Source organism: Pithys albifrons, chromosome 23, assembly GCF_047495875.1.
Source record: "Pithys albifrons albifrons isolate INPA30051 chromosome 23, PitAlb_v1, whole genome shotgun sequence".
Taxonomy (NCBI): domain Eukaryota; kingdom Metazoa; phylum Chordata; class Aves; order Passeriformes; family Thamnophilidae; genus Pithys; species Pithys albifrons.
In genome coordinates this window covers 1,752,213-1,779,640 of record NC_092480.1, presented here as the reverse complement: position 1 = coordinate 1,779,640, position 27,428 = coordinate 1,752,213, and the positions used below count along the sequence as shown (strand labels likewise).

Genomic DNA, 27,428 nt, shown 5'->3' with positions numbered 1-27,428 from the left:
GACATGAGCCATGTGTGCGGGACACGGACTGTGTGTCATGGATAGAGACAGTGTGTCATGGACAGGGACAGCATGTCAGTGACAGGGACACTGTAACAGTGACACGAACCCTGCGTGCGGGACACAGACCGTGTGTCAGTGACACGAACCCTGCGTGCGGGACACGGACCACGTGTCAGTGACACGAACCCTGCGTGCGGGACACAGACCGTGTGTCAGTGACACGAACCATGTGTGCGGGACACGCACCACGTGTCAGTGACACGAACCCTGCGTGCGGGACACAGACCGTGTGTCAGTGACACGAACCCTGCGTGCGGGACACAGACCGTGTGTCAGTGACACGAACCCTGCGTGCGGGACACGGACCGTGTGTCAGTGACATGAGCCATGTGTGCGGGACACGGACGGTGTGTCATGGACAGGGACCGTGTGTCAGCGACAGGGACACTGTAACAGTGACACGCACCACGTGTCAGTGACACGCACCACGTGTCCCTCCCTGCGCGGCCGGCCTTGCCCACACCCGCCATGGCGGCGGCGGCTTCAGCGGCGCTGCGGCCCCGCCTGCCCGCGGCGGCGAGCGCGGGCGTGCCCGGCCGTGCCCGCACCCGGCATGGCCGCCAAGGGGGCCCGGCAGCGGCCGCGGGCGGGCGGCGGGGACGCGGCGGGGCGGCGGCCGGAGCAGGACGAGCCGCGGACAGAGTGGGTGCCGGGGGTGCCGGGGGGTGCCGGGGAGCGGGGTGTGTTTGCCCGGGCGGTGCCCACCCGGTGGGCACTGCGGGCCCTGCGGTGGCGCTGCCCGGAGGGCTCTGCCCCCCGAGCTCTGTCCCTGTATCACTGCCCTCCCTGCGGTGCCGGGGCTGCAAACACACCCTCGGTGCCCACCGGGCAGCTGAGCCTTCCACTGCGGGTCTGTATGCCGTTTGGTTTGGGTTTTTTTGGATAGACCGTCCGGGAGCAAAGCAGGACAAGTGTGGGCGCCCGAAGGGTCGACGGCGTTCAAGTGTCTCATCTCGGCGCGGTTCTGCGCGGCCCTGCTGAGCAACATCTCCGACTGCGACGAGACCTTCAACTACTGGGAGCCCGTGAGTGCTGCTCGCCCTTTGCATTGGCAGCTGGGCAAATGCACGTTTATTTGGAGCCCTCTGCTCTGTATCAGTTTGTACCTGCCTTGTGCAAATGCAGGTTTATTTGGAGCCCTCTGCTCTGTATCAGTTTGTACCTGCCTTGTGCAAATGCAGATTTATTTGGAGCCCTGTGCTCTGTTTCAGTTTGTACCTGCCTTGTGCAAATGCAGATTTATTTGGAGCCCTGTGCTCTGTTTCAGTTTGTACCTGCTTTGTGCAAATGCAGATTTATTTGGACCTTTGTGCTCCTTTTCAATTTGTACTGGCCTGTGCAAATTCAGGTTATTTGGAGCCTTGTGCTTTCTGTTTCTGTTCATAGCTGGCCTGTGCAAATGCAGGTTTATTTGGAGCCCTGTGCTCGGTATCAGTTTGTACCTGGCCTGTGCAAATGCAGGTTTATTTAGAGCTTGTGCTGTTTCAGTTTTTACCTGGCCTGTGCAAATGCAGGTTTATTTAGAACTTGTGCTGTTTCAGTTTTTACCTGGCCTGTGCAATTGCAGGTTTATTTAGAGCTTGTGCTGTTTCAGTTTTTACCTGGCCTGTGCAATTGCAGGTTTATTTGGAGCTTTGTGCTCCCTTTCAGTTTGTACCTGCCCTGTGCAAATGCAGGTTTATTTGCAGCTTGTGCTCTCTGTTCCAAAGAGAAATTTTCGTGCTCAGGGGTTCAGAGGTGGGAGGTGGAGGGCTGTCTGCTCTGTGTGGTGCATGTTGATGTGTGTTTGGTCTCCCTTGCAGACACACTACCTCATTTATGGGAAGGGGTTTCAGACCTGGGAGTACTCCCCAGCCTATGCCATCCGCTCCTATGCTTACCTGTGGCTCCATGCCTTACCAGCCTGGTTCCATGCCAGAGTCCTGCAAACCAACAAGGTACATCAGCTGTGTGCAAGTTGCTCTGTGAGGTACAAACCTGCCTTTAGGCGATGTGAAAACAGTGGCTTTGTTTGTTGTCAGTTAAAGTGTCAGTTGTCAGAGAGTTGGTGTTGACAGAACTCTCATTTGTTTACAAACACTGAGCTCCCTGCAAGGATTCAGGAGGGTTTGTGGGTTTCCCCTGATGCTTTCCAAACCCAGTTTGTGTCCTGTGCCTTGTTCACACTCCCACCGTGTCTCCTAGGTTCTTATCTTCTATTTCCTCCGATGCTTCCTGGCCTTCCTGAGCTGCATTTGTGAACTCTACTTTTACAAGTGAGTGTTGGAGTCTTGTCTGCAGTGAATGTTTTGAGAGCCATGACCAGGAAATACACCTTGGAGCTCATTGTAGATCAGGCTGCTTCACAGTGAACCTAAAAAATTTGTTTTCTCCTGATAACTTAATGAAATACTGGGGAGAATTCCACAATTAGGGCAAAATTGCACTCTCAGAGCTGCCACCCACATCTCCACTCCAGCATTTTGCTGACTACACTCATCTTCTCCCTGACAGCAGCCAGCAGGGTGGGAGTGTTGTAGGCTGAGCTCTGGTGCTGTGTTTGCTTATCATAGTGAATTTTACTGGAACACATTAATTGTTGCTGTCTGCAATCCATCTGCCAGTGCTGTTTACATCCACTAAAAGCAGTAAATCCTTAACATACAATTATCTTGTCTAAGCTGGGTTTATATTTTTACCCTCTGCCTCTTCATTTGTGATTTTCAGGCTATTACCTTGATTTGCTGTTGGAAATAATCTGGTTTGAAGGATCTTTTTGGTGCCTGTTTCTCTCTTTTTTCCCTCAGGGCTGTGTGCAAGAAGTTTGGGCTGCACGTGAGTCGGCTCATGTTGGCCTTCTTAGTGCTCAGCACGGGCATGTTTTGTGCTTCTGCAGGTGGGTTTGTTCAGCAGTGACACCAACACTGCCTTGGCCCTGGGAACCAGAGAGCAGAGAACCCACAGCTCTGACACATCTCTTGTTTGTGTTATGTATCTCCGGTGTGTGTTTGTTGTTGTTGTGTTCTGCTGGAGTGTTTCTCATGGCAGGATAAGTGTTGATCCAAATATGTTTTCTGTGTCACTCTCTGGCATGTTTCAGTCCCCTCTTTGTTTCTGTTGCTGCCTCCTGGCTGTGCCTTTTGAACAGGGGCTTGGCCAACCTTCCCTGGACATGTTTTAACCTAAAGAAGGAGCCTCCTGTTTTGGCATTGCCACTTGCCTTTGTGTCCTGTCCCCTCTGCCTGGCTGTTCCCATTTTCCCAGCCACTGGGAGACTTCTCTAAAACTCTTCTTGCAGATACAGAGCAGGGTGTGGGAAGCTGTGCCAACCCCTTTCTTGCCTTGTGTTGCAGCTTTCCTCCCCAGCAGTTTCTGCATGTACACCACAGTGATTGCCATGACTGGCTGGTACATGGACAAGACCTCTGTGGCAGTGCTGGGAGTGGCTGCTGGAGCCCTCCTGGGCTGGCCCTTCAGTGCAGCTCTGGGGTAAGGAGAGGAAAGCTGAGGAGTTTTGCACTTTTTCAAACGTTTTTTTTTGCCTGGTTGGGGACAGTGTAGGGTTGGGTGCAGCCAGTGCACAATCATTGCTACAGGCTTCATAGCCTGAGGGCTTTGCTTTTGGAGAATGCAGGTTGGGAGGATTTTCTGACATGAAGACACTGTGGGAGTAAAACCTGAGGTGGATGGCTGGGATGTGGAGTAGAAGCAGAGGCCAGTGAAGTGATGGTTCTCTCTCAGCTGGCTTTGAAGGGGCAGCAGCACCTGCAGTGGGGAAATCCAAAGTCTCCAGTTGACAGCTGGTCTCTTTTTCAGGCTTCCTATTGCCTTTGACTTGTTGATACTGAAGCAGAGGTGGAAAAGTTTCCTGAACTGGTGTGTGGTGTCATTGATCCTGTTTTTGGTAAGGGCCTCTAGTGATGCAAAGAGGGAGGGATGAGTTCCTTTAAGAAAACCCCGTGAGCTTTAGTGCAGTCCAGCCAGGAGCTCCTGGCACTTTAACTCACAGCTGCTTCCTTCCAGGTGCCCTTGGTGGTGGTGGACAGCTATTACTATGGGAAGCTGGTGGTTGCACCTCTCAACATTGTTTTATACAATGTCTTCACCCCTCACGGGCCTGATCTCTATGGTGAGTATGAGATAACAAGCCAGGAAGGGAGTTGAGAGGTTTTTTTGTGACCCCCCAGCTCTTGATTGCCAACCCTTTTGCTGGTGTGCTCTGAGGCAAAAGCAGCCTGCAAGCTCCAAAGGCTGCAGCTCCAGCTCCTGGACACGGGATGTCTCTCTCGAGCTGGGAATCCGCAGGTTCCTCCACGCTGTGAGTTTGTGCTGCTTTGGTTCACTTCCCAGTTCTCACCACCGAGAGGTGTCTCAGTGTCACAGCAGAGCCCTGTGAGCAGCAGACACGTGTGTGTTTGTCAGCTCTAACTGTGTTCCTGGCTGCTGTTCCTCACAGTCAGGGTGCAGAACCTTGGGAAGGGGGTGACAGTGCAGAATCCGTAGTTTTTTCAGTTCTCATCAGGTCTCTGCAGTCCCAGGTCCATGCTGGTCTTTGGGAATCTTGTTGCTTTTTGGCAGTGTATGGCCTGGGCTTTGCTGGCAAGAGGGATCTGAGGGTACCATGAGGCAAATCATCTGCCTGCAGGGGTTCCCTGATAACTGTGTGACTTAATCCCAGCTCTGAGCCTCGAGGGCAGTGCTGTGTTGCTTGTCTGGGAGCTGCCTCTGCACTTAAATTATCCATATCAATATCCATATCCAGCCCTTCTGGAGCTGAAGAGTAGGAAGGTACTAGATTTCTAGCAGGGCTTCAGAGTGACTAGTGGAGACCTAAGGAAGCTCTGGGTGCAGGATCCCTCTGTCCCTGTCCTCTGAGCCCATGGAGCTGTTCCAGGAGGGATTCAGCAGTGGGCAGCAGCAGCAGCAAGGCTTTCTCTGGCACATTTGGTTCATTGGCTGGGCTGCTCTGGGTGGTGCTGAGTGGTGATTTGTCACTCGTGCTGTGGCACAGCAGGGCAGCAGCTGCTTTGCCAAGGCTCTTCCTCTCTGCAGGAAGGCTCTCAAGTCTGTTGCTGTGAGTTTTCTCTAAGTAAACTTCAGGCACTGTCTCTGATAGGCTTTGACATGGGCCTGCCCCTGACCTTTTCTGCACTGGTGCATGAGTTGTTTCCAGAAGCCTCCAGGGACCAATCTATTCTGAAGTGTTTTATTCATAGTGACATTCATACAACAACCTCAGGCTAGTAAAAGAGCCTGCTGGAAATTGCTCTTTAATGCAGTGTGGCCAGGACAACGCTGTGTGTTTAGAGAGCTTCAAAACACTGGGGAAAACAACCCCACCAGGGGAGGGGAGAGGCTGGCCAGTCCCTTTGGGCTGTGGAGCTGGGATTTCCCAACTTTCACATGATGGGACAGTCAGCACACCATACCTTCAGTGTAAGCACCACAGTATTTTGGGATAAGGTTCAATTCATTATTTTTGTTTTGTCTTTAGCAATACTCTCCTTCTACATAAATACTGTCTGTGCAATTAATATTTCCCTGGGGTAATGAGGTTTCTACAGCCAAGAGAAAGTAGTTTATAAGCCATATAACCCTAAACCTGATTCTGAGGCTTTGAGATGTTTTTGCCTGCCTGTGTTCTAAGAAATCCCACTTTGTGACCCAAGTTTTGCCCCACTTTCTGTGAGCAGAGCCCTGGCTGTGACTTGCAGTGTGATGGCACTTTGGAGAACTTTGTTCAGCTTGGACAGAATGTGCTGGAGCTGTTTGTGTGACACCTTGCTCTGCTGAGTCCTGGTTCTTAACCAGAGTGAAAATAAATGAAGTGCACCAACCAGCCTGTTTATTATACTAGCACTGAATCAGACTTGCTTAGAATGAGGGCTGTGACTCATGAGCAGATTATTGCAGTTTAGTTACTGCTTGAGAGCTGAGCTGCAGTTCTTGCCTACCATCAGGCTCCAGCCTTGGACCAGCATGGGGTGGGGCACCTGAGTTTAACCCTATTTGACAGCTCTGCTCTGGCCTCACCATCCCTGTGGTCAAGGTGCAGCGTGGTAGTTTGTCAGGTTCTGTCACCTTCTACATGAGTTTGATCTCCACAGTTGCTCCTGGAGCCGTCAGAGCTTGAAGCACAAAGCACTTTGTGGCTCTGTGCCTTCCAGTTGGTTATCCCCATGGAAGCATCCTGCCAGGAGCTGACTGGGCCACACTGCTCTTCCCACTCTACAGCCCTCATCTCTCAGCTCCAGCAGGTGGGGAGATCCTGCAGGAGGTTCCATCTCCTGTCCTGCTCTGGAGGCCATGCTGTGGGAGCACATTCCCATCAGTTCTGTGCATGGAGGGTTTCTCAGTGTCCCTCCCTGCTCCAAGGATGATGTTCAGGGCCAGGACTTCTTGTGTGCTCTGGGGTTTATCTCTTTTCACACTGCAGTTCCTCCTCAGTTCACTTTGAGCCTGTGGATAATGAGAATAAAAGCATTTTGCCCTGGGAGGCATTGAGCCTGAATGCCTCTGAATGGGTGAGTCACCAGTGACCCAGCCTATTGCTTTTTGCCTGCTGTGCACTGTTCTCCTCTCCCTTTTTTTCTTCTTTTTATTTTTTTATTTCTCTCCCTCATTGGAGAAGCAAGGGAGGTTCCACTGCTTAGTTTTTAAGGGCAATTCAATCACACTGCAAAAAAAAGTGAGAAAGTAGCATTTTTTTGTTAAAGCTGTGCTTCAGACCAGCAGATCTCTATTAGCAGCATCCCCCAAGACACCTCTGGGCTGTATTTGGATTATGGATTATTCATGAAGTGGCCTCCACTCCTGATGCCCAGGCTGCCAAATCAGAGACCAGACTAGAAAGAGCCAATTTCCTTTTCTTTCCATAGGAGTCAGGGCAGGTAGAAGGGTGTCTGGATGGTCCCTGCTACTACCCTTTAAAGATTTGGACTTACCTATAATTGCTATTTGCTAATAATTAAAGATTTCCAACATGAACCTCAGTTGCTGGGACGTGGCCTTAGTGAGTCCAGGGACACGTTTGTGACATTCCTGCTGCAGGTTCCCATCGTGAGGAGCTGCAGGAGCTGCAGAGAGTTGGGTTTTCCTCTCTGCTTTTCAGTTGTCTGATTAATTTCAACACGGACCCTTCTTTAAGTGGCTCTGATTGCAGGAAATTGCTGTGGCATGTGACACATGTCACAACAGTGCAGTGATTAAAGCCCCCGCGTGTCATTTACTGACTGATTGAGCTAATCACGCCCAGAGAGTGGGAAATGTGTGGAGAGGAACTGGCATTCCTTATTGTTCAGGGCTTTAGGCATCCAAATAAGTGACAGTTGGGTTGGAATGTCTTTGAGTTGACATCCTTGGATGCTTGCAGCCAGTACCCAAGTGTGTCATGTTGGGAGGCATATCTTAAATAGTGATGACTCTAAGGAGGTACCAAAACTGGCATTTGGATGAGCTTCAGTGGCACATTCTTTGCTGGGGTGAAGTGGGAATGCAACCTCTTTCTTCTTAATCCTTTTAGAACATTTTCTGCCCACACAGGGTATACACCATGACTCCAGAATTACATTACGTTGTGTGGTTTTGTGTTATTCCTCTGTTACTTCTTTGCAATTAGAAAGAATGAATTTGGAGTCAAATTTCCTGGTTTTACAAGTCTCCACTTCCACTTCCTTGCTGTGTGGTCTTTCTGGATGCAGGGGTGAGTTCTGTGTCACAGAACTCTGCTGGGCAAGCCTGGCTCTTGGAGTGGGCTGTGAGTCAGGAGCAGGGTTGATGTTATATTGGTATTGACTATGACCCAGTGGAAAAATGAGGAGAACAATAATTTCTGAAAAGGAAGAAAATGAAGTTTCTTGGGCAGGTGTGATTGTGAGATACTCTGGTGCCTCTGTATGGCTGCTGACTAACTGTGTGTGTCAGGCAGAGCTTCTGTTCCATCCAGATGTCATTCATGCTTGTATTTCACTCCTCCTGTTTCCTTTTTCTCCCCCTTTAGGTACAGAGCCCTGGTCCTTCTACTTCATCAATGGCTTCCTGAATTTCAACGTGGCTTTTATTCTGGCACTGCTGGTGCTGCCCCTGACTTGTCTCATGGAGTGTCTGCTGCAGAAATTCCATGGTGAGTGCAGGGCAGCTTTGGGAGCCAAGCAAGACAGCCCAGACCTCAGCCTGGCTACTGAAGGCAGAGCTGTAACCTGCCAAAGGGCAGCTTTGCTCCATTGGAACTGAAACTGGGTTCAGTGGAGGTCTGTGGAGTGATAGGAAAGTTCCCAGAGCTCATTACTCGACTCAGGATTGTTCCACCTCCAGGAGAACAATGTGTTACCAAGGCTGAACTCACCCATACCCAGAGCAAGCTCAGCAAGGGGTGTGGTACCTGATCCTCAGTCTGACAGTTCAGTGGTCTTAAGAGGGAAAGAAAGTTTGTACCTGTTGTTGTTTCTGTCTGGTCTGCAGCTGGAAATGGGAACATTTGGAATTCTGAACCTGGACTCCTCTGTGCACTGTGAAGGGAACTCTTCAGCTCGCAGGGCTGAGCCCTGGCAGGACAGCCTGGGCTTTGGGAAGTGTCCCCAGGGGTGTGGGGATACTGAGAGCAGGAAAAGGAGGAACCAGAATATTCCCTGCTTCACACTGGGCTTTTTCTTAAATGAAATGACATCAGTTTAAACACATGACATTTGGTAAGGGACTCTGGAGAGGAAGTGTGAATTCTCCTCTGCTGTTTTCCTAAGGAAGATTCATCAAGTGTCAGTAGCAGCCTCCAGATTCATCAGCCCAGTCAGTCAGTGCTTTGCTCTCTCTCTGATTTTTTACTGAATGCAAGTAACAGAAATAACATAATCCTCCCTGAAAATGTATGTTAACGGGTATTTGCTTGTGTCTGTTCCTTGGCTATGACTGACAGACTGTCAGGAACCAGTGAAAGCTCAGTAGGAGATCCTGTAAATGCAAGATTTCCTGCTGTTCACTTGGTGTTCTTGTACTTAACAGCAGGAGCAATTCTGCCAAGTGCTTTGTTCTTATTGTCTGTGAAATGCCGTTGGCTTAATTGCTTAACTCTGCTGTTGGGAGTAGTAAGGGGGCAGGAAAGGGACTGAAAATTACCAGGCAGTGTAGAACCCTCCTCAGTGTGACTAAAATTCAGGGTAATTGTTGTTATTTTTGAATCAGTTATTTCCTCTGTTAAGCAGAAGGCGCCTGAGAGACCTCTCATGCTGTTATTTTTGTAATGAGGCAATGAAGGTTGTGCAAACTTCAGTCTGCAAACAACCCTTTGTAAGGGGAGGGGGAGATCCAGGGGAGATCCTTTCTGATCTTTGTGTGTACAGTTGACAGCAGGAGGTCCAGTGCTTCTGGCTGCCTGTTCAGATGTGTCAGTCCTTGATGGGTTTTGTCTCTTGCTTGGATTCAGTAATGCAGTCCTTTATTTTCTGCTTTTTTTCTTCCATTGAAATTGTTGGTGTTGGAGGAATCCATGAAAATCCTCTGATCACAATTCTGTGCTGTTACCTGGATTTTAGCAACAGAACAGGGTGTGTTTGGGTCTTGTTTGGGTCTGAAGAGTGGGCTTGGAACATCAAACATGACTGTGCAAGGGAGGGAATAGTTTGAAGCCTCACTCTTGCACTGCTGCTCTCTGTTCCTTCCAGTGCAGAACCTGGGCCGGCCCTACTGGCTGACTCTGGCTCCCATGTACATCTGGATCCTGATTTTCTTCAGCCAGCCCCACAAGGAAGAGAGGTTTCTCTTTCCCATCTACCCCCTCATCTGTCTCTCTGGGGCTGTGGCTCTCTCTGCTCTCCAGGTAAGTTTTAGTGGAATGTGGCTTTTTAATAAGCTCCCACCTTTAGGAAGCAGCATTGCTGGCTGATTCCTTTGAACATTGCTTCCCAAAGTTTGGGAACACCTGCAGAATGTCTGCCTGTGGCAGTTCAGGACTGTCTGTGCATAACTTTGGATCATCTTTGTTCTGTGGCTGGTACAGTTTTAATTTTTGAGTCATGTTTCATGGACAAGTGTTGAGACTGTGGGAGCAAAATGCTCAGCCCTAAAGTGTGTGTGTTTCTGATTTTACACATTGAACCATAATCTGCCTGTGCAGGTTGATTGAGGTTGTGTGGAAAACTACTATCCCTTTGTAAGATGTGATGTAAAAGGAAAAATATCTGGGATTTCCCTCCTGAGTGTCATACAGAATGAGCTCAGCTAATAATCCTGGACTTGAGTGCAGACTGCTTAAACCAGCAAAAAAACATTAATTTCAAGGCTTTATAAGGTGATCACCTCAGGAACTTATCTGGGATTGTGTGAAGTGATAAAAAAATAAATAGCTGGGAATATTTCCTTGCCACTAATTAGTCCATGATAACTTTGGGTTGTTCTGCTGTCCCAGCTGGGAATTTCTGGTGAGGAGCTGTTGAGATGCTGCAGTGCCAACACAGCACAACATCCAGGACAAGTTATGAGGGTTGTAACTTGTGCCTCCCTTGGTGTCCAGGGGCAGGAATGTGGGTGTGCAGGATTTTGTTGAATCCTTCACTGCTTGGAAAAGGAGAAGTGATCTTGTTTAGACGTTGGGAAATTGTGTTGGATATTTGGCAGAGCCAAAAACTGGATGTTTAGTAAACATCACTTGAAACACTTCACAGAGCAAAGCACTAATATAGACTGATATAAACCTTCCCAAAGGCAAAATTATTCATCTTCCTCAGTTAAAAAGGCGCAGGAATGCAGCCATTAGTCCCTGCTGGAGCCTGTTCCAGCTGTTTGGCCTCACCCTGCTGCTCCTCCTGTGCTCCACAGCTGGCAGCTCCAGTCCTGGGCTCCCCACAGCACTGCCTGCACCTCTGGAATCTCTCACCTTCCCTCCACAGCTGCTCTTCTGACTGCTGATGTTTCAGTGCTTCCCTGGAGTTTCAGTCCTTGCATCCATCCAGGATCAAGCTCTAATGTCAGCACTTTTATGGCTCTGACTGAGAATTGCTCTGTGCTGTCAGAACATCAGAGGGCAGTGGTTTAGAGCCTTGGCCAAATATGGCCTAATAAAATCTAGTGTATATTTCTGTCCTGCATTTTTAACACTCTTGGATGATGTTTTGCCCAGTATAGAGTATCCAGCTGGGAATTGAGAACTGATTGCCCACTAGCAGTACAAGTTTGTCACTCTCCTCCAAACCACGTGGATCTGGCTGTTGTGAGAGAAATGCAAACAGGGCAACAGAAACAGAAACCAGAGGAGGAGAGGAAGAGAACAACCACTCCTGCAGAAAGGCAGAGCAGGAGGGAGGGACTAAGCCAAGTACTGGATGTATTTCCTCCTCAGTGTCCCCAGAAAGGCTTTTAAATTTAAAAAATAAACCCTACAGGGCTTTTCCTTTATCAATTTCAGCGTGGCTTGTGTGTTCATTTATCCACTTCAGAGCTGCAGTTGGTGCAGACAGGGTAAGAAACTATAGGGCACTGAGTGAATCTGGGTCATGGAACTTGTGTTGGAGAGCAAGTCAGTGCAGTGTGGAAAATGAGGTTTGTGTAGAGAAGTTCTGCATGTCTAAAAAGTGCTCCTCCTTCACCTGGGAACAACCAAGCTGGAGCCCTGGTAGAGAGCACTTTACAGCTTTGACCTGAAACCTTGCAAGGGAAAAGAGCTGAAAACTTCTTTAAATACCCTGGATTAAGAAAAGTGCCTGAAAAATGTGAGTCTTTGTGCATTTTCATGGGTCTGAATTAAAGAACAAAGACCAAAGGTCTGGTGGGAGACACAGGCACTGCTGTAAGGCCCTAATGAAAGACAGATCTCTGCTGGACAGATCAGAATGTGAGTAACTTCATATTGCCTCTCGTGTTTTTTCTCTTCCCTCAGAAATGTTACCACTTCGTTTTCCAGCGGTACCGCCTGGAGCACTACACGGTGTCCTCCAGCTGGCTGGCCCTGGGCACTGTGCTCCTCTTTGGCCTTCTCTCCCTCTCACGTTCTGTTGCCTTATTCAGAGGTATCTTGCTCTGTGATTTCTGGGTGTTGGGATTGGCACAAGTTGTGCTGCTTTGGTTGTGGCAGCTGTAAAAACGAGGGCTCCCAAAAGCTTGGATGTCATTGCTGCAGGGAGGGAAAGGAGACACAATGCTGATTGTTAATGAAGGATTTTAATCACCGTTAATGGGTGTGCGTGTATGTGTGTGCATGTCCATACTGTGCTCATTCACCCATGTATGTGTGAATGTGTGTCTGTGTTCATGTGTGTGTGAGTACATGTATGGATGTGTCTGTGTTCATGTATGTGTGAATACATGTATGAATGTGTGTGTTCATGTGTGTGTGAATACATGTATGAATGTGTGTCTGTGTTCATGTATGTGTGAATACATGTATGAATGTGTGTTCATATATGTGTGAATACATGTATGGATGTGTGTCTGTGTTCATGTATGTGTGAATACATGTATGAATGCATGTCTGTTCATATATGTAGGAATACATGTATGAATGTGTGTGTTCATGTATGTGTGAATACATGTATGAATGTGTGTCTGTGTTCATATATGTATGAATGTGTGTCTGTGTTCATGTATGTGTGAATGCATGTATGAATGTGTGTCTGTGTTCATGTATGAATGTGTGTCTGTGTTCATGTATGTGTGAATACATGTATGAATGTGTCTGTGTTCATACATGTGTGAATACATGTATGAATGTGTGTCTGTTCATGTATGTGTGAATACATGTATGAATGTGTGTGTTCATGTATGTGTGAATACATGTATGAATGCATGTCTGTTCATATATGTAGGAATACATGTATGAATGTGTGTGTTCATGTATGTGTGAATACATGTATGAATGTGTGTGTTCATGTATGTGTGAATACATGTATGAATGCATGTCTGTTCATGTATGTGTGAATACATGTATGAATGTGTGTCTGTTCATGTATGTATGAATGTGTGTCTGTGTTCATGTATGTATGAATACATGTATGAATGTGTCTGTGTTCATATATGTATGAATATATGTATAAATGTGTTCATATATATCTGAAAATATATGTATGAATGTGTCTGTGTTCATGTATGAATGTGTGTCTGTGTTCATGTATGTGTGAATACATGTATGAATGTGTGTATTCATGTATGTGTGAATACATGTATGAATGTGTGTCTGTGTTCATGTATGAATGTGTGTGTTCATATATATCTGAATATATGTATGAATGTGTGTTCATATATGTATGAATGTGTGTGTATATTCATATATGTATGAATACATGTATGAATGTGTTCTTGTATGTATGAATACATGTATGAATGTGTTCTTGTATGTATGAATACATGTATGAATGTGTGTCTGTTCATGTATGTAGGAATATATGTATGAATGTGTCTCTGTGTTCATATATGTGTTCATATATGTATGGATGTGTGTCTGTGTTCATATATGTATGAACTGATGATCACAGTGGGATTGGATCAAGGGTTGGACTTGATGATCTTGGAGGTCTTTTCCAACCCAATCCATTCTATGATTCTGTGATTCTATGGATGTGGCACTGAGTGAGAATCCACCACATCTTGATCCAACCCCACTGTGATCATCATGTCTTGATCCAACCATGTCTTGATCCAACCCCACTGTGATCATCATGTCTTGATCCAACCATGTCTTGATCCAACCCCACTGTGATCATCATGTCTTGATCCAATCATGTCTTGATCCAACCCCACTGTGATCATCATGTCTTGATCCAACCATGTCTTGATCCAACCCCACTGTGATCATCAGCCCAGGGCACTCCGTGCCCTGGGCTGATGATCACAGTGGGATTGGATCAAGGGTTGGACTTGATGATCTCGGAGGTCTTTTCCAACGCAATCCATTCTATGATTCTATGAAAAGTAGTCATGTAAATGCCTCTCTCAGCCTGATTCCTGCCTTTCTGCCTGCCCTAGGCTACCACGGGCCCCTGGACCTGTACCCAGAGTTCCACAGGATTGCCACTGACCCCAGCATCCACACCGTGCCAGAGGGCAGGCCAGTCAATGTCTGTGTGGGCAAGGAGTGGCACAGGTTCCCAAGCAGCTTCCTCCTGCCAGACAAGTAAGTGCTTTCCCATCAAAGGTACAGCTTGGTGGGATTCACAACGAGGGGCACCTCTCCTGAGCATTTCTGGGAGGGACCTTCAGGGCCTTGTGTTGGCACCAGCACATCCAAACCAAAGCATTGTGAAGTTTGTTGTCGGTCACAAGATACTGAAGGTCTGTGGGTCAGGTTGCCCACCCTGGGGGTGCAGTGTCCTTGGTTATGCCTTTGGGTCTCTCCACCCAGAATGTGAGTGGCTCCTGTGTTTTCCTGCTGGCTCTCTGCCCCTCTCCTCTGCAGTTGGCAGCTCCAGTTCATCCTGTCAGAATTCAGGGGCCAGTTACCCAAGCCCTTTGCCAAGGGACCGATGGGCACTCGGATCATTCCCTCGGACATGAACGACCAGAACAAGGAGGAGCCATCTCGATATGTAAGGACTCTGTTCTGCCTTATTTCCTTACTTTCCTGTATAATTGAATTAATATAATGCCTGTGATTGGGTCTCCTAATTCAGTTTCCTGGGGGGAAAATTACAGAACAAAAACGGTTCCTCTGCAGCACTTGGAAATTTCCCCATTTATGTGAGTGTTTTCTGTTTGCATTTTATCTGCCTATTTAAAGACATAATAATAATAATAAAAGAAGCAGAAGGAGCAATAATTCCCAGTTATGGCAGTTTGGGGTTTGGTGTGGAGTGTTACTGTGATCACAGGAAAGTGAACTGAATGATTAGAAAACACTTTGAAATTTTGCTCTGTGCTTTCATGTCTCTTTAAATAGAGAAGGATTCATCAGATTAGCAACTGAGAAGGAGGAACTTCATTTGGAACTCCACTGAAACAACTGCATTTCAGTGGGAATCTGTGAAGATAATGTCCACTGGTATTATTGATTGATACTTTCAATGTCTGTATTGTGTTACCTGGACAAAACCAGGGCACACTTATGAACATTTTAAAACCATTCTCACCTAACTTCTTGAGAATCATTAACAGCTTAAATCTTGGCAATCTTTGGGGTTAAACTCCCTTATTTTGAGGCTCATTATGCAGTTACTGGAATGGGAAGGAGGCGTGTTCCCACCTGAGAGGAGCTGTCTGCTGCAGTGCATTTGATTTCTGAGCTCTTGAGCTGGGGCATATTTTTAGCACAGACAGCTGGCTGCTGCTCAGCCTGGGACTAATGGAGCAAAACACACTTTTGTTTCATGCCTGTTTCTTGATGTCACCCCACAACCTGGATGTTCCTCATGCAAGCAAAAGGGCCCAGGGCATTAGAAATTTGCTACTGAGTGTGAATTTAACATTTGGGTTTAAAACTTTTACTTCTGACCTGCTAATAACACCAAGAGATCTCAGGTTTAGTGAGCTTATGAGTGCAAGCACACCCAGATTTAAAAAAACATAGGAGAAAAAATATCAAGCACTGGGAAGTACTGTGAGAGTGAGTAAATCTCAATAGCTCAAGTCTGTTGGTCATTTAAAGGGGAGAAAACAAATGGTTCAAGAGGATTATCTGAGCTCTGGAGCCTAAAACCAATTAATGGCTACAGACATGGGAGTGAGCTGACAGTTTCAGGTGTAGGTATCTGTTACTGCTCTGCTTGAAAATGGAAGAGTAAATCTCAGTGTTTCTGTTGCTATGAGACACTGGGGAGAAGAGTGACTTGATCTTGTTTTGCAGTTCTTCCTTCCTTAATCACGTTGAGCTGCACTGGCCTTGCACTTGTCCTGCTGGGGAGATGCATTTGGCTCTGAAACTGCTAAGAAAGAGATAAGGAGTATTATTTCTTATAAAGATGTATCTGAACAGGAGCAGCAGATCAGGCCTAAAAGGTGAAACTGTTAACAACTGATTTCAGAGGTGGAGTTTGGGTTTTTGAGCACCTTCTTCTCACTTGTAACACCATCCAGACCCCAGTGAGAGTCGTGTGGCAGCAGCAGCAGCAGCAGCAGCAGCCACAGTGCCCTGAGCTCCAGCCCTGGGCTCTGCCCACTCCTGTTAGTCAGGATGGGACCAAATTTAGCTCCCCACCACTTAGCAGAGCAGTTGCATCAAATAAAGAAAGAGTGGGAGGAGGAAGAGGAAAGGAGAACCGAGGAGGGTAGGATGTAATTTAGAAATCCCTTGCAGCTTTGTTCACTGAGGCTGGTTCCTTTCTGCAGGGAAGCATTTTGAGGTCTGTACATCACCAAAGGCTTGTGTAAATCCCCAGATCAATGCACAGGTGCTTTGTTGGCCCTCTGACCAGGATGAATATTATCTTTGGCTTCACTGGATCTTGTCAGAGTGCTCTGTGCCCTGCTTGGAATGGTACAAGGGAAGTCTGCCTTTCACCTGGCATTTGAAGTGAGAGTTCAGCATGTGAGATTAGTCTCAGTGCTTGAGGCAGTAACTTGCCTTCCTCTGAATGATTCTACATCACTTACAGAAAAACTTGGTTAGTGGTTTGGGAGTTTTTTTGCTAATGAGCCAGAACCTCTCCCAGGGCCTGGAATGTTCTCACACAGTGCAAGAAGTGGATTCAACGTTCTCCTCAGCCGAGTTTCCCGTGGTGTAATTTCATTTGCCACTGAGTTGTGATGCCACAGAGCCATCTGGCATCCACCTAATTAAATTGTTTGCAGCCTGAGTCGTTACACTAAATCCCAGAGGTGCTTCAGAGAGTGATTTCAAGCCTGTCCAGGGAAGTTTGCAGTAAAACTTTGTGGGAGAGCAAGCTGAAATGTGAGATCCCTCAAGGAAGAGTTTGAGGGGGTAAGGCACAGTCATGCTGCATTCCCAGCAGGAAGGAGGAGGTTTCCTGACAGGAGTCTCCTGAGGCCACTGCCCACAGCTCATTTCCCTGGGAGGTCACTCACATCATCCACTTCTCTGACGTGGCTTCCTCGAGTGCATTTTCTGAATCTGGGAGGAAGGCACCGATTATTTTGGTCAGGGCAGAGCAGGTTCTGCATCTGAGGCAGCTGATAAAGGGCTGGCTGTGCAGATACCCAGTCTGAGAGGTGCTCTGTGGTGTCCCTGCAGGGCAGGTTATTCAGGCACAAACCCCACCATCATTTGTGCCAGACAACAAACTGCTCCACCAGAGCTCCTCACTGTTCTGTGCTTCTGCTGAAGGCCTGCCTGGGATGAAATACCCAAATACCCCCAAAGTTAACAGGCTGTGGGGCTTGTGAGGACCTTGGGGCTCCCCATCCTGCCCTAGGTGTGTTCAGATGTTGGTCTGTGTGCAGCCAGATGTGCTGGTGTTGTGTGCAATGATTGCAAAAGCACTGCCCAGGAGGGCACGGAAAATCAGGTGAGTGAAGGATTTCCTTGGCAGAAGGTTGTCACACAGGCATGAACTTAGGACAAGATTCAGTGCAGACATCAGGAAACATTTCTAACCATAAAGACAACAAAGTGTTTTGCCTGGGGAGCCTGTGGAGTCAGCATTGTACAAAGTCTTTAATAGCTAATTAGACAACCACTAAGAAAAGCATCAACAGAATTGGTTCTGCCACCTCGAATTCCCCTCTGTGACTTGACAGCTCCCCACAGGAGGAGCTGGCAGTGGTCCCTCCTCAGAGAGGGGGCCAAGGATGCTCCTCCTGAGGCAAAGCAGTAGTGGCAGCTTGTGTTCCCCCATAAAGGTTCTGCCTGAAAACATTCTAAGTAGGTTACCATGTGTCCTGCAGGAAGCATTTCCCCTCTTGCTGGAAATTTAACCCTCTTCCCATTGCTAAGTAACAGCCTGCACAAATAAACACACAGAGCCAGAAACCAACAGGAAATAAAGCACAAGGATGTCTTTCTTTCTGCAGATTGACATTTCCAAATGCCACTATCTGGTGGATTTGGATACAGCAACTGAGACCCCAAGGGAGCCAAGGTATTCCTCCAACAAAGAAGAGTGGATAACCATTGCCTACAAGCCATTCCTTGATGCTTCCAGGTATGATCTCCACGTTTGGGATAAGATACCACAGTATCTGCCTGCAAAAGGAGCTGTGTACAAGAAGCAAAGAAGTTGACAAATACCAGCTTGAAATCCAGTTTCCAGTAAGGGCAGCTTGCTGGGCACAGTGGAACCTTTGTCAAACTTGTGCTTGCAATATTTATGACACAAGTTGCTTTAGAGGGAGGGTGGTGAGCAGGATTATTTTTAAAAAGAGTCCTCCCTGTTGCACTTCTTGCTGAGGCAATGTTTTTTGGTTTGCTTTCCAAAGAAATGAGGTGGATGTCATGTCCTCCCAACAGACCTTTGAATCTGCTGTCTTGTTTTTCAGCCAAGTTCAAGACAGGTAGAAGTCAGTCTCAGAGGGCATGAGCTCTTACAGGTTGTATGAGAGCTGCCAGTCAACAGTCACACCTTTCTCAGGCATCAGAAAATCCATGGAAGAGATCCCTGTTGGAATTTGCCCTTCAGCAGTTGTGCTGCTCACTGAACAGCTTGTGTGTCTGACCAGCAGTTTCTGTAGGAGCAGAGGTTGGGTTTGCTCTCCTCCAGGGTAACAGGGAGTGCAGTCAGGGTTGGCAAACTGGGAGTCCTTGTCCCTCTCTTCACTGCTTTAGTTTCCGTGTAGCCACTGACATTTTTCTTCTTTTCTTTCCCTCTCCTTTTTCATATGGGAATGTCCCCATTCACAGCTAACCCCCTGCATCCTGCCAGGCCTCCCTGGCTGGCTGGCCCTCAGGAGTTTGGCTGAGCACACGGGTAGATGTGGTGCCACAGCTCTGTTCTCCTGGGGGAAATGCTGGCAAAGTGATTCCTGCCAGACACAGGCTGGAAACTTCTTCCCAGGCTTGGCACTGAGAACCTGTGCACTCATTTTGATTTGATATCTGATAGTGTGTGCTGCATTTAGCTCATCCAAACTCCAGCTAGATCCCAGGCAGTGTGTTTCTGGCTGCCTAAGGATCTCTGCAAGCCTGCAGCCAAACTCCTGTAGCCCACTCAGTTCTGTGTGTGGCCCTTCCTGTTGGCTCCTGAAGGGACAGTGCATGTGGCTGGTACTACTGCAAGTAATGCCTTGGCTTGTTGTGTAGCAAAGGATCATCTCCTGGAGCAGCAGCTTGTTGTGAGGAGCTGAGAGTCACAGAGGGATCCTGAAGCTTCAGAGCTCTGAGCCTGCTGAGGATGAGATGGAAAAGGATGAGATGGGAAAGGATGAGATGGAAAAGGATGAGATGGGAAAGGCAGAATATGGGAGGTGGGAAATGGGAGCAACTGCCTTCCTGAGCAGTGACAGATGATCTAAAGGTGGTGGGGAGCACTCTGGCTACTGTGTCCTCCCTAACAAAAGGGCTGGGACAGGAGAGGGTTTGCAGAGCATGTCCCAAGAGGAGGTGAGGAGATGGGGCAGCCCCATCCTCAGCCCTGCCTGTGTCAGCCTCTCCTGCTCCCATCCCTTGATTCCCCAGGCTGTTCCCTGTCAGCAGGGCACAGCTGGAGCAGAGCTGTGGTGCCCTCAGCAGTGGAGGAGGCCAGGTTGCCATGGCAGCAGGGCTGATTCCATCCCTGCTGTTCCCACCCCTGAGCTCTGACCCCTCAGCAGTGGGGCAGCTCCAGTGCACAGGGCTGGGAAGAACTGGAGGGACCTGGCCTTACCCAGGGGGTATCACTGGTGCTGAGGGTGCAAGAACCACTAAAATCTCCTTATCTTGTCTCCCTGAATCTGCTCCCCCTGAGGAGGAGCAGCAGTGCAGGATCCATGGGGGTATCAGTGATGCTGAGGGTGCAAGAACCACTAACATCTCCCCATCTTGTCTCCTGAATCTGCTCCCCCTGAGGAAGAACAGCAAGGCAGGAACTGTGGGTGTATCACTGATTCTGAGGGGTGAGAGAACCAGTAAACTCATCTTGTCTCCCTGAATCTGCTCCCCCTGAGGAAGAACAGCAGTGCAGGATCCATGGGGGTATCACTGGTGCTGAGGGGTGAGAGAACCACTAAAATCTCCCCATCTTGTCTCCTGAATCTGCTCCCCCTGAGGAGGAGCAGCAAGGCAGGAACCATGGGGTTATCACTGGTGCTGAGGGGTGAGAGAACCACTAAAATCTCCCCATCTTGTCTCCTGAATCTGCTCCCCCTGAGGAGGAGCAGCAAGGCAGGAACCATGACCTGCCCAGCACGGGCACAGCTTCCCAGGACAGCCCATGGTCCAGTGAAAAGCAGGAAGAACAAACCAACAAAAACCCCATCAGGCACCTCCCCACCCTAAACCCAAACTCCAGCTCTTGTGCTTTGAAAATAACTGACCCCAGCAGCTCAGTTCACTCCTGCTGAACTGGAGGCTGCTGGGACTCTCTGAGTCTCACATTGACGTCAGCAAGTGCAAATGTAAATCTCAGCTGGCTCTGATAAATGGTGCTGCTAATTGAATTAGAGAGCACTCCAAGCCACCAGCTAATTATGCTCCTCAGGAAGCTGCTTTGCCAAGGTCCATTTAATTCTATATTGGCTGAGCACTCTGAATCTGGCACAGAAAAGGGGAAATATATTACAGTTCCCCACTGAGGAGCACATATTTTCCAGCTCTTTAGGCTGAACCTTCTGCTTGCTCCAAACACTTGGGTTTTCCATAAAAAAAAAGAAATTCCTTAGTGCAAAATTAATGATTGGGTCACCTTGTTGGAGCATATTGTTACCCTGGTGTGACAGGAGACTCTCTCATTCCCTCTGTGTTACCTGAGTTGTTTTCCCTACTTCTGTTTTCTGAAAGGAGCTGAATTACTTCTTAGGTGCAGCTTGGTGTAAAGTTTAACACCTTGAGGGAGGGCAAAGGTTGTTGGGTTTGCAGAGTGCTTTGATCCTGAGCTCCCTGTGTGTGCCTGTGCCTGGAAGGCTCTGGGTCCTGCCCTTGTGGCAGAGATTCAGCTTCCTCCTGCCTCTTCCTCCTGCCTCTTCCTCCTGCCATTCCCTTCTTTCTCCTTCCTTCTGCTCCTTCCTGAATTCGGCTGTCCCTGTGTTGGGAAGTTCAGGGTACAAAGTTCAGGTGGGGAGAATCTCCCACCACTGTTTCTATTCCATGTCAGGCTGTGAATTTGGGAGTGGAGGCTGGAACATCTTCACTTGGTATTTGCCTCCCTCCCAAAACAGCCTCCTCTGGCACTGCCAGAACAGGAATGTTGAGTTGCTGTCCCTGAAGTCCAGCAGGGCATTGGCAGAAATGGCTCAGCACCAAACTGGGCTCACTGGTGACTGAGCACCTCTGTCTCAGCTGGGAGCTGCTCTGGGTGCTGCAGTTGCTCCTTTAGGATCCAAAAACCTGGAGAATCAGAGCCCTGGGTGGTTGTGGCCTTGCTCCTGCTGCCAGTGTGCTGCCTGGGAGCTGATTAAGGCTGCACAGTCTCTGGGGAACAAATTTAGAAGCAAATGCAAATAGAACATTATATATATTGCCTGTCATCTGTCATCCCAGCCCCTTCCATGTGCCATCTGCTGTCTGAGGTTGCTGAGCCTGACAAAGTGAGGTGACAGGAGGTGAAGTTCCCTGGCTGAATTTAAAGCTCTGTCATGACTTCCTGAGCTGGGGGAGCATCAGCAGCCCTGAGAGACCCAAAGCAGAGAGAGCAGCCTGGTGCTTGTGTCCACCCTGAGCCTCCTTCAGGGAGGAACTTGCTGCTGGACAAACCTGCCCTACAGCTGTGGGGCAGCCCTGTTGGTGCTGCCACTTACCCTGCCCCATCCAGGGTTTCGTGGGCTTTTTGTGAGATGTGATCCTCACAGCACAGAAATGTTCTTAGTTTTAAGATGTGTTTTTTTAACCTGTGTGCTTAGACTGGGTAATTTGAACTCATGTAAACTATCCTTAAGTGTTTTAGTGAAGACTTTGTTCTGCTTTCTTTCTTCTGCTGTGGCACTGGCAGCCAGACCTTGGTTCCTGGTGGGAACCACGGACTCCTTGCAAACTGTTGGATTAATCCATTATTTCACCTTGAGCTTCCCTTTTGGGGTCTCGTGGGGTTAAATGGGATCTCCAGCTCTCCATTCCTGGCTTGTTCTGGGGAGGAGCTCAGGAATGCAGGTCTTTAAACCCCAGGTCACTGCCCTGTGACTTGTCATGAGTGCCTTGGCCTTGAGTGTGACATCCTCTGGTGTGAGGAGGGCACAGACCTTCATAGAATCATAGAATGGATTGGGTTGGAAAAGACCTCCAAGTTCATCGAGTCCAACCCTTGGTCCAACTCCAGCCCCTTTACCAGATCATGGCACTCAGTGCCACGGCCAAGCTCAGGTTAAAAACCTCCAGGGATGGGGAATCCACCCCCTCTCTGGGCAGCCCATTCCAATGCCTGAGCACTCTCTCTGCAAAGAATTTCTTTCTGCTCTCCAACTTCAATTTCCCCTGGCAGAGCTTGAGCCCATCGTGCCCCCTTGTCCTATTGCTGAGTGCCTGGGAGAAGAGACCAACCCCCACCTGGCCAGAACTTCCCTTCAGGCAGTTCCAGACAGTGCTGAGGTCACCTCTGAGCCTCCTCTTCTCCAGCCTGAACACCCCCAGCCCCTCAGCTTCCTTCTTGCTCAGCTTTTCTTCATTTCCCACCCTCAGTATTTGGGCCCATCAGTCATTCCTTTTGGATCTTTTTTTACCAACAGTATTTTCTCCTCCCATTTCACTGCTGATACAAACCCTGAAACAGTGAACACTGACAGCAAAACCACAACTATTTGCTGGCTGAGCTGCCAGCAAAGTTAGGAGCTTGTGGAGAGCTTTCATTGCTCAGAGTGGTTGTTTCAGGCACACTCAGGATGGTTACACTTATTTAGGAGGTGATTTTTGCTACTGCAGCTCATGGAACATCCTCCTGTTCTAGAAAGCAAGAATTCTGAACATGTGCCATAAAGAGCATGTGAGCACAACCACGTGAGCAGCACTGGGCCTGTATTTCAAAATACCAACAAATAAAAGATATAGGGAGTGTTTCCCACAAAAGCAGTAAAGAAGAGGAAGTACAGCCAGGATAAACACTTAGTTCTGTTGCTCCAGCAATCAGCAAGCTGGTGCTTTGCCTTATTCTTGTTTTAAACAGCATCCCAAGCAGCTTGAGCACAGTTGCTTTTTGTTGTTCTTTCTTGTCCTTTGCTGAAGTGAATCCCCCATTCCCAGAGAGCAGCAGTGGTGGTTGTCAGGCTCAGAGCAGGAGGTGCCACAACACCAGCAGTGACAGGATGTTCATCAGCCACAAGAGATGGAGGGGGAAAATGGAGCCCTTGTTTTCAAAGGGATGTCTTTGGCTTCTCCTGACTGCAGGGAGGGCTGACCTCCAATTTCCAGGAGCAGGGAAATGACAGCTGCAAAAAGTGTTCCTTTATCAGAGTACACCAAAATTACCATCTCCTGCCTAGTTATTTGCTGCTCAGAGACTCTGCTTTGAACATGATCCCCATTCCAGCACCTCAGGAATTCACAAAGAGCCACCATTGCCAGGGATTCTTTTGTTTGGGAACTTTGCTGGGTGCTTTACAATTTGTTAAGGGCCTGAATATTTTCACTGAGCTTTTTGTTCTTCCAAGTGAAGCATTTTTATATCCCTGAACACTTGGCAGAGGGGAGGTTTACAAGATGCTGGATGTTGAGAGAAGGGAAAATATCACAGTTAGAAGGAAGAATTACAAACTGCAGGAATTCAGACTTGCTCAGTCTCTCTGAGGGCAGACAGTGCTCTGTGCCTCAGTGTCCCCTCTCCAGTGTGGGAGGAGTAATGCTTTGTGTGTCTAAAGAGGGGCCATTTCCACTGAGAAGTGCCTTGCTTGGTGCTTCTGTGGCATCTTCTGGAACAGGAACCTGATCTTTGGGATCAACTTGTTGGAAAACTGTTAACCCTTGATGGGTACCAGTCTAATTCCATCCATGTAAAGCTCTACAGTGTCAGGAGGTATCACCAGGCTGTTCCTGGATGGGTTGTAATCCCAAGGGGCAGGAGCTGCCTGTTCTCAGCTGGATCCCAGCAGGGCTGTCTCAGAACCCCTGGGAGCCTCCAGGGAGATGCAGCTCCCAGTGGCAGTTCCTGCCATTGTTCCTTGGCCTGCATTTTTGAAGGCTCTCCAGTGCTGCCTTACAACAGACAAACAAAACACAATTCATCCTTCTCTTGATAAAATGATTTGAATTGGGTGTGCAGAACCTTGGCTGTGTGACCAGCAGAGCTGTGTGGATTGCACTGACCTGGGGCTGTGGCCATCCCTGACCACCCAGCAGGTCAACTTTGGCTGCTCCTGCTGCTTTTCCCAGCTTTTTGTGCATGGAGTTAGGCTTGTGTCTGTCCAGGGCTGACAGTTCTCCAGCAAGTTGATTTTTTAAAGATATAAAGAGAGAAGGTGCAGTGCTGAGGAGGCAGAACTGATTTCAGGAAGTTGTTCAAGTTTTTGAAGCTTTGCAAGGTTCAGTGCTGCTGCTGAAGGACATTTTCTTTGTCCACTTCCCATTCAAACCTGGGTTTTACTCTTAGATCACTCACTGAGAGGGAGCTCACACATTCAGAATGTGCTCAGCCAGCTCCAGTAATTAGCAGCCAAATAAAAGGGACTAATTTCATGCAGCCGTTAAACCCTCCATGCTCGAGTGCTCCATGGGGCCAATTGTTGGAAGTGCTGGGAGCTGCCAGCCCTGGCAGGGCATGGAGTGAGAGCTGGCAGCCTGCAGCACCCTGCCCTGTGGGCTTTGGAGTGCTCCATCCCTCCTTAATTCAATACCCTCAGCAGAAGGTCAGCACAAAACCTCCAAATGCCAGTGCCCAGCAAAGCCTCTGCCTGCTCCTCACACTCATGGGGAGGATTGGCAGGCAGAAGGATGGCATGGGAAAGGGGAGAATGCCAGGTTGTGCCAGGGCAGGGTCAGGTTGGATCTCAGGGAAAGGTTCTTCCCCCAGAGGGTGGTGGGCACTGAGCAGGCTCCCCAGGGCAGTGGGCACAGCCCCAAGGCTGCCAGAGCTCCAGGAGGGTTTGGATGATGCTCTGGGGCACAGGGGGTGACTCTTGGGGATGTTCCTATGCAGGGCTGAGGGTTGGACTGATGGTCCTTGTGGGTCCCTTCCAGCCAGCATTGTGTGAAGTGCAGCCTTTCACCTTCACAGAGTGCCCTGGGAACAGGAACTGCCAGTCTGTGTGCCCCCAAAGGCCCCCTGGCTGCTTTTTGGATATTGGTATCTACAATCTTAAGTTTCTGTCAATAATTACAACACCTTCTCTTCCCCTTAGTCCTGCTGGAATGGATAGTGGGTGGTGGAAGAACAGGCCAGGCTGTGATACCAGAGGTGGTGGCACAAACCATCCAACCAGGAGGAAATTGGGCCTTTAAGACTGACTTTGTCCTTCCTCCCCCCAGGTCCTCGAGGCTGCTGCGAGCGTTCTACGTCCCCCTCCTGTCCGAGCAGTACACGTGCTATGCCAACTACACCATCCTGAAACCCAGGAGGGCCAGGCAGGCCAGGAAGAGAATGGGGGGCTAGAACACACCTGGGCAACCAAACCAAACCAAAAGCATCTGCTGGCACTCTTGGACAGCTGCCTAAGCCATCTCCAGTTCCTTTTTGAAAGGCTGTGCTTGGGAGGTCTCTCTACAGCAGATCTGCCACGGGGTGGTTTGGCTGTGCAGCTCCAGCTGTGAGGAAGGTGCATCATCTGCTCTCAGTTCTCAGTGTCAGGTCTCTGCCAGGTTGGTAAGAAGCCATTTGAAATGCAGGCTCCAGGATGTGTTTTCCCTGCTGCTCCCTGGGTTACACTGGAGAAGAGAGAAATGGAAAATAAAAAGGAATGACAAGTTGCAGTGTGGCCCTGGGAAAATCTTTCTCTCTCCTGCCCACCCCTCCACTGTCCTCTGCTCCAGTAGTGCTTTCTCTCGCCCAGGGAGTACTTTCAGGTAACAAGGGTTAGGAATTTTCCTTTTTCTTGAAAGAAAATGGTGGCAAAGAGGACAAGACCTGACTGACAATTCACTGAAGTGCACTGAGTCTCAAGGAATGAAGGATCATGCACCACAGAGGAACAGCCTGAAGTTGCTCTGTCCAGGAGACACTTCCAAGCATTAACCTGTGCTTTTGGGAGAAAAAACCTCCCAACTTAGGAACTAAGACAATTACCTATTTAATGGGATCAAAGTGTTTGTGTTATCTGTGAAACCAAGTGTTTGTTTGCTATTTATAGTAATTTTTTCAAGATACCTGTGACATCCTTTGAATTCTACACTACAGCATCTTAAAAAATCTGGAATCATCCAGAGAGGAGAAGGATTAATTTTTTTTATTTTTGCAGTTCTGTTTCCCAGAATAGACAGTATGTGTTACATGGGTCCAATGTGCTTCAGAGCAGAGCTGTGCTTATTATATCTCCATTTTTAAACATGCAGTATCATAGCTGGATGAAGGGGTGTTGTGTTCACTCACATCCATGGAAGTCTTGGGGATGGGATGGCCTGAGAGGGAGTTCTGCCCAAGCTCCAGGCCCCACTTTGTGGTTAGATTGGTGTGTGTGTGTTTGCAGTGCCAGGGCAGGTGGATCAGGGAGCAGATTTGGATGTTTGGGAGCTGTTGGGATCCAAACAGACAAGCAGGAACCTCTGAGGACACCTGTGATGGTCCAGGAGCAGAATCAGGGCTGGGGACAAGGACAGGCTGTGACCCAACATGGCCCTGCTGGGGCAAAGCAGGAGGAGCTGGACAAGGAGCAAGGCCTGGGCTCAGTGATAAGAGCAAGGTCAGAAACACAGGGGGAGGTTCTGAATCCCCTCCCAGCTCTGCCCCTCAGGAAAGTTTACACAGGGCTCACAGTGCCACTCAGGCAAAACTCTTGCCCTGCTTGTTGCCTCTTCCCTTGCTAATCCCTGACCTTAAATCAAATGAACCAAATGGAGTTGAAGAACTGATTGCACCTCTCTCTGGTGCTGTTTGTGTGACTGTTCCGTGTTGTCATGGCCCGTAACCACATGTTTAATGTGAAAAGGCAATGCAGTAAATACCCATTTTAAATGACTGTGGCTGCTCCACCTTCCTTTCCAGTTTGATTCCTGTTTTGGAGTGGTGGTGGGGACCTGATAACTGGGCAATAATTAGGAGTTACCAGTGCTTTCCAGAGGAATACAGCAAATATTTGGGTCCTGGTAATAATCAGAGGCAATCCCTCAATCCCAGCTGAGACCACTGAGAGTGAGAAGGTGAAGTGGCTGCTACTGGTGTTTCTACCACAAGAACTGAGCCCCAGGTGAGGTTTCTGATGGGAAATGCTCAGGGTTCCCTCATCTTTTCATCCACAAGAAGATGAGTAGGAAATGAAAAGCCCTGGGGGAGTGGGAGCCTGAGGAACACTCTGCAGGCACTGCCCACCTGCCT

The 27,428-nt window shown here is 48.6% G+C and overlaps 1 protein-coding gene across 1 annotated transcript; it reads left to right on the top strand.

The window, feature by feature from the left end:
* The first annotated feature begins 531 nt into the window (after positions 1 to 531).
* ALG9 (ALG9 alpha-1,2-mannosyltransferase) lies at positions 532 to 27,072 on the top strand. Its single transcript, XM_071576123.1, is given in 16 exon segments — positions 532 to 594; positions 596 to 705; positions 950 to 1,088; positions 1,866 to 2,000; positions 2,248 to 2,318; positions 2,850 to 2,938; positions 3,396 to 3,531; positions 3,859 to 3,946; positions 4,066 to 4,171; positions 8,042 to 8,164; positions 9,699 to 9,853; positions 11,909 to 12,038; positions 13,990 to 14,137; positions 14,420 to 14,549; positions 17,926 to 18,056; positions 25,430 to 27,072. Coding segments are annotated over 16 exon segments (1,878 nt in total). The 3' UTR covers positions 25,554 to 27,072.
* The last annotated feature ends 356 nt before the right edge of the window (positions 27,073 to 27,428 follow it).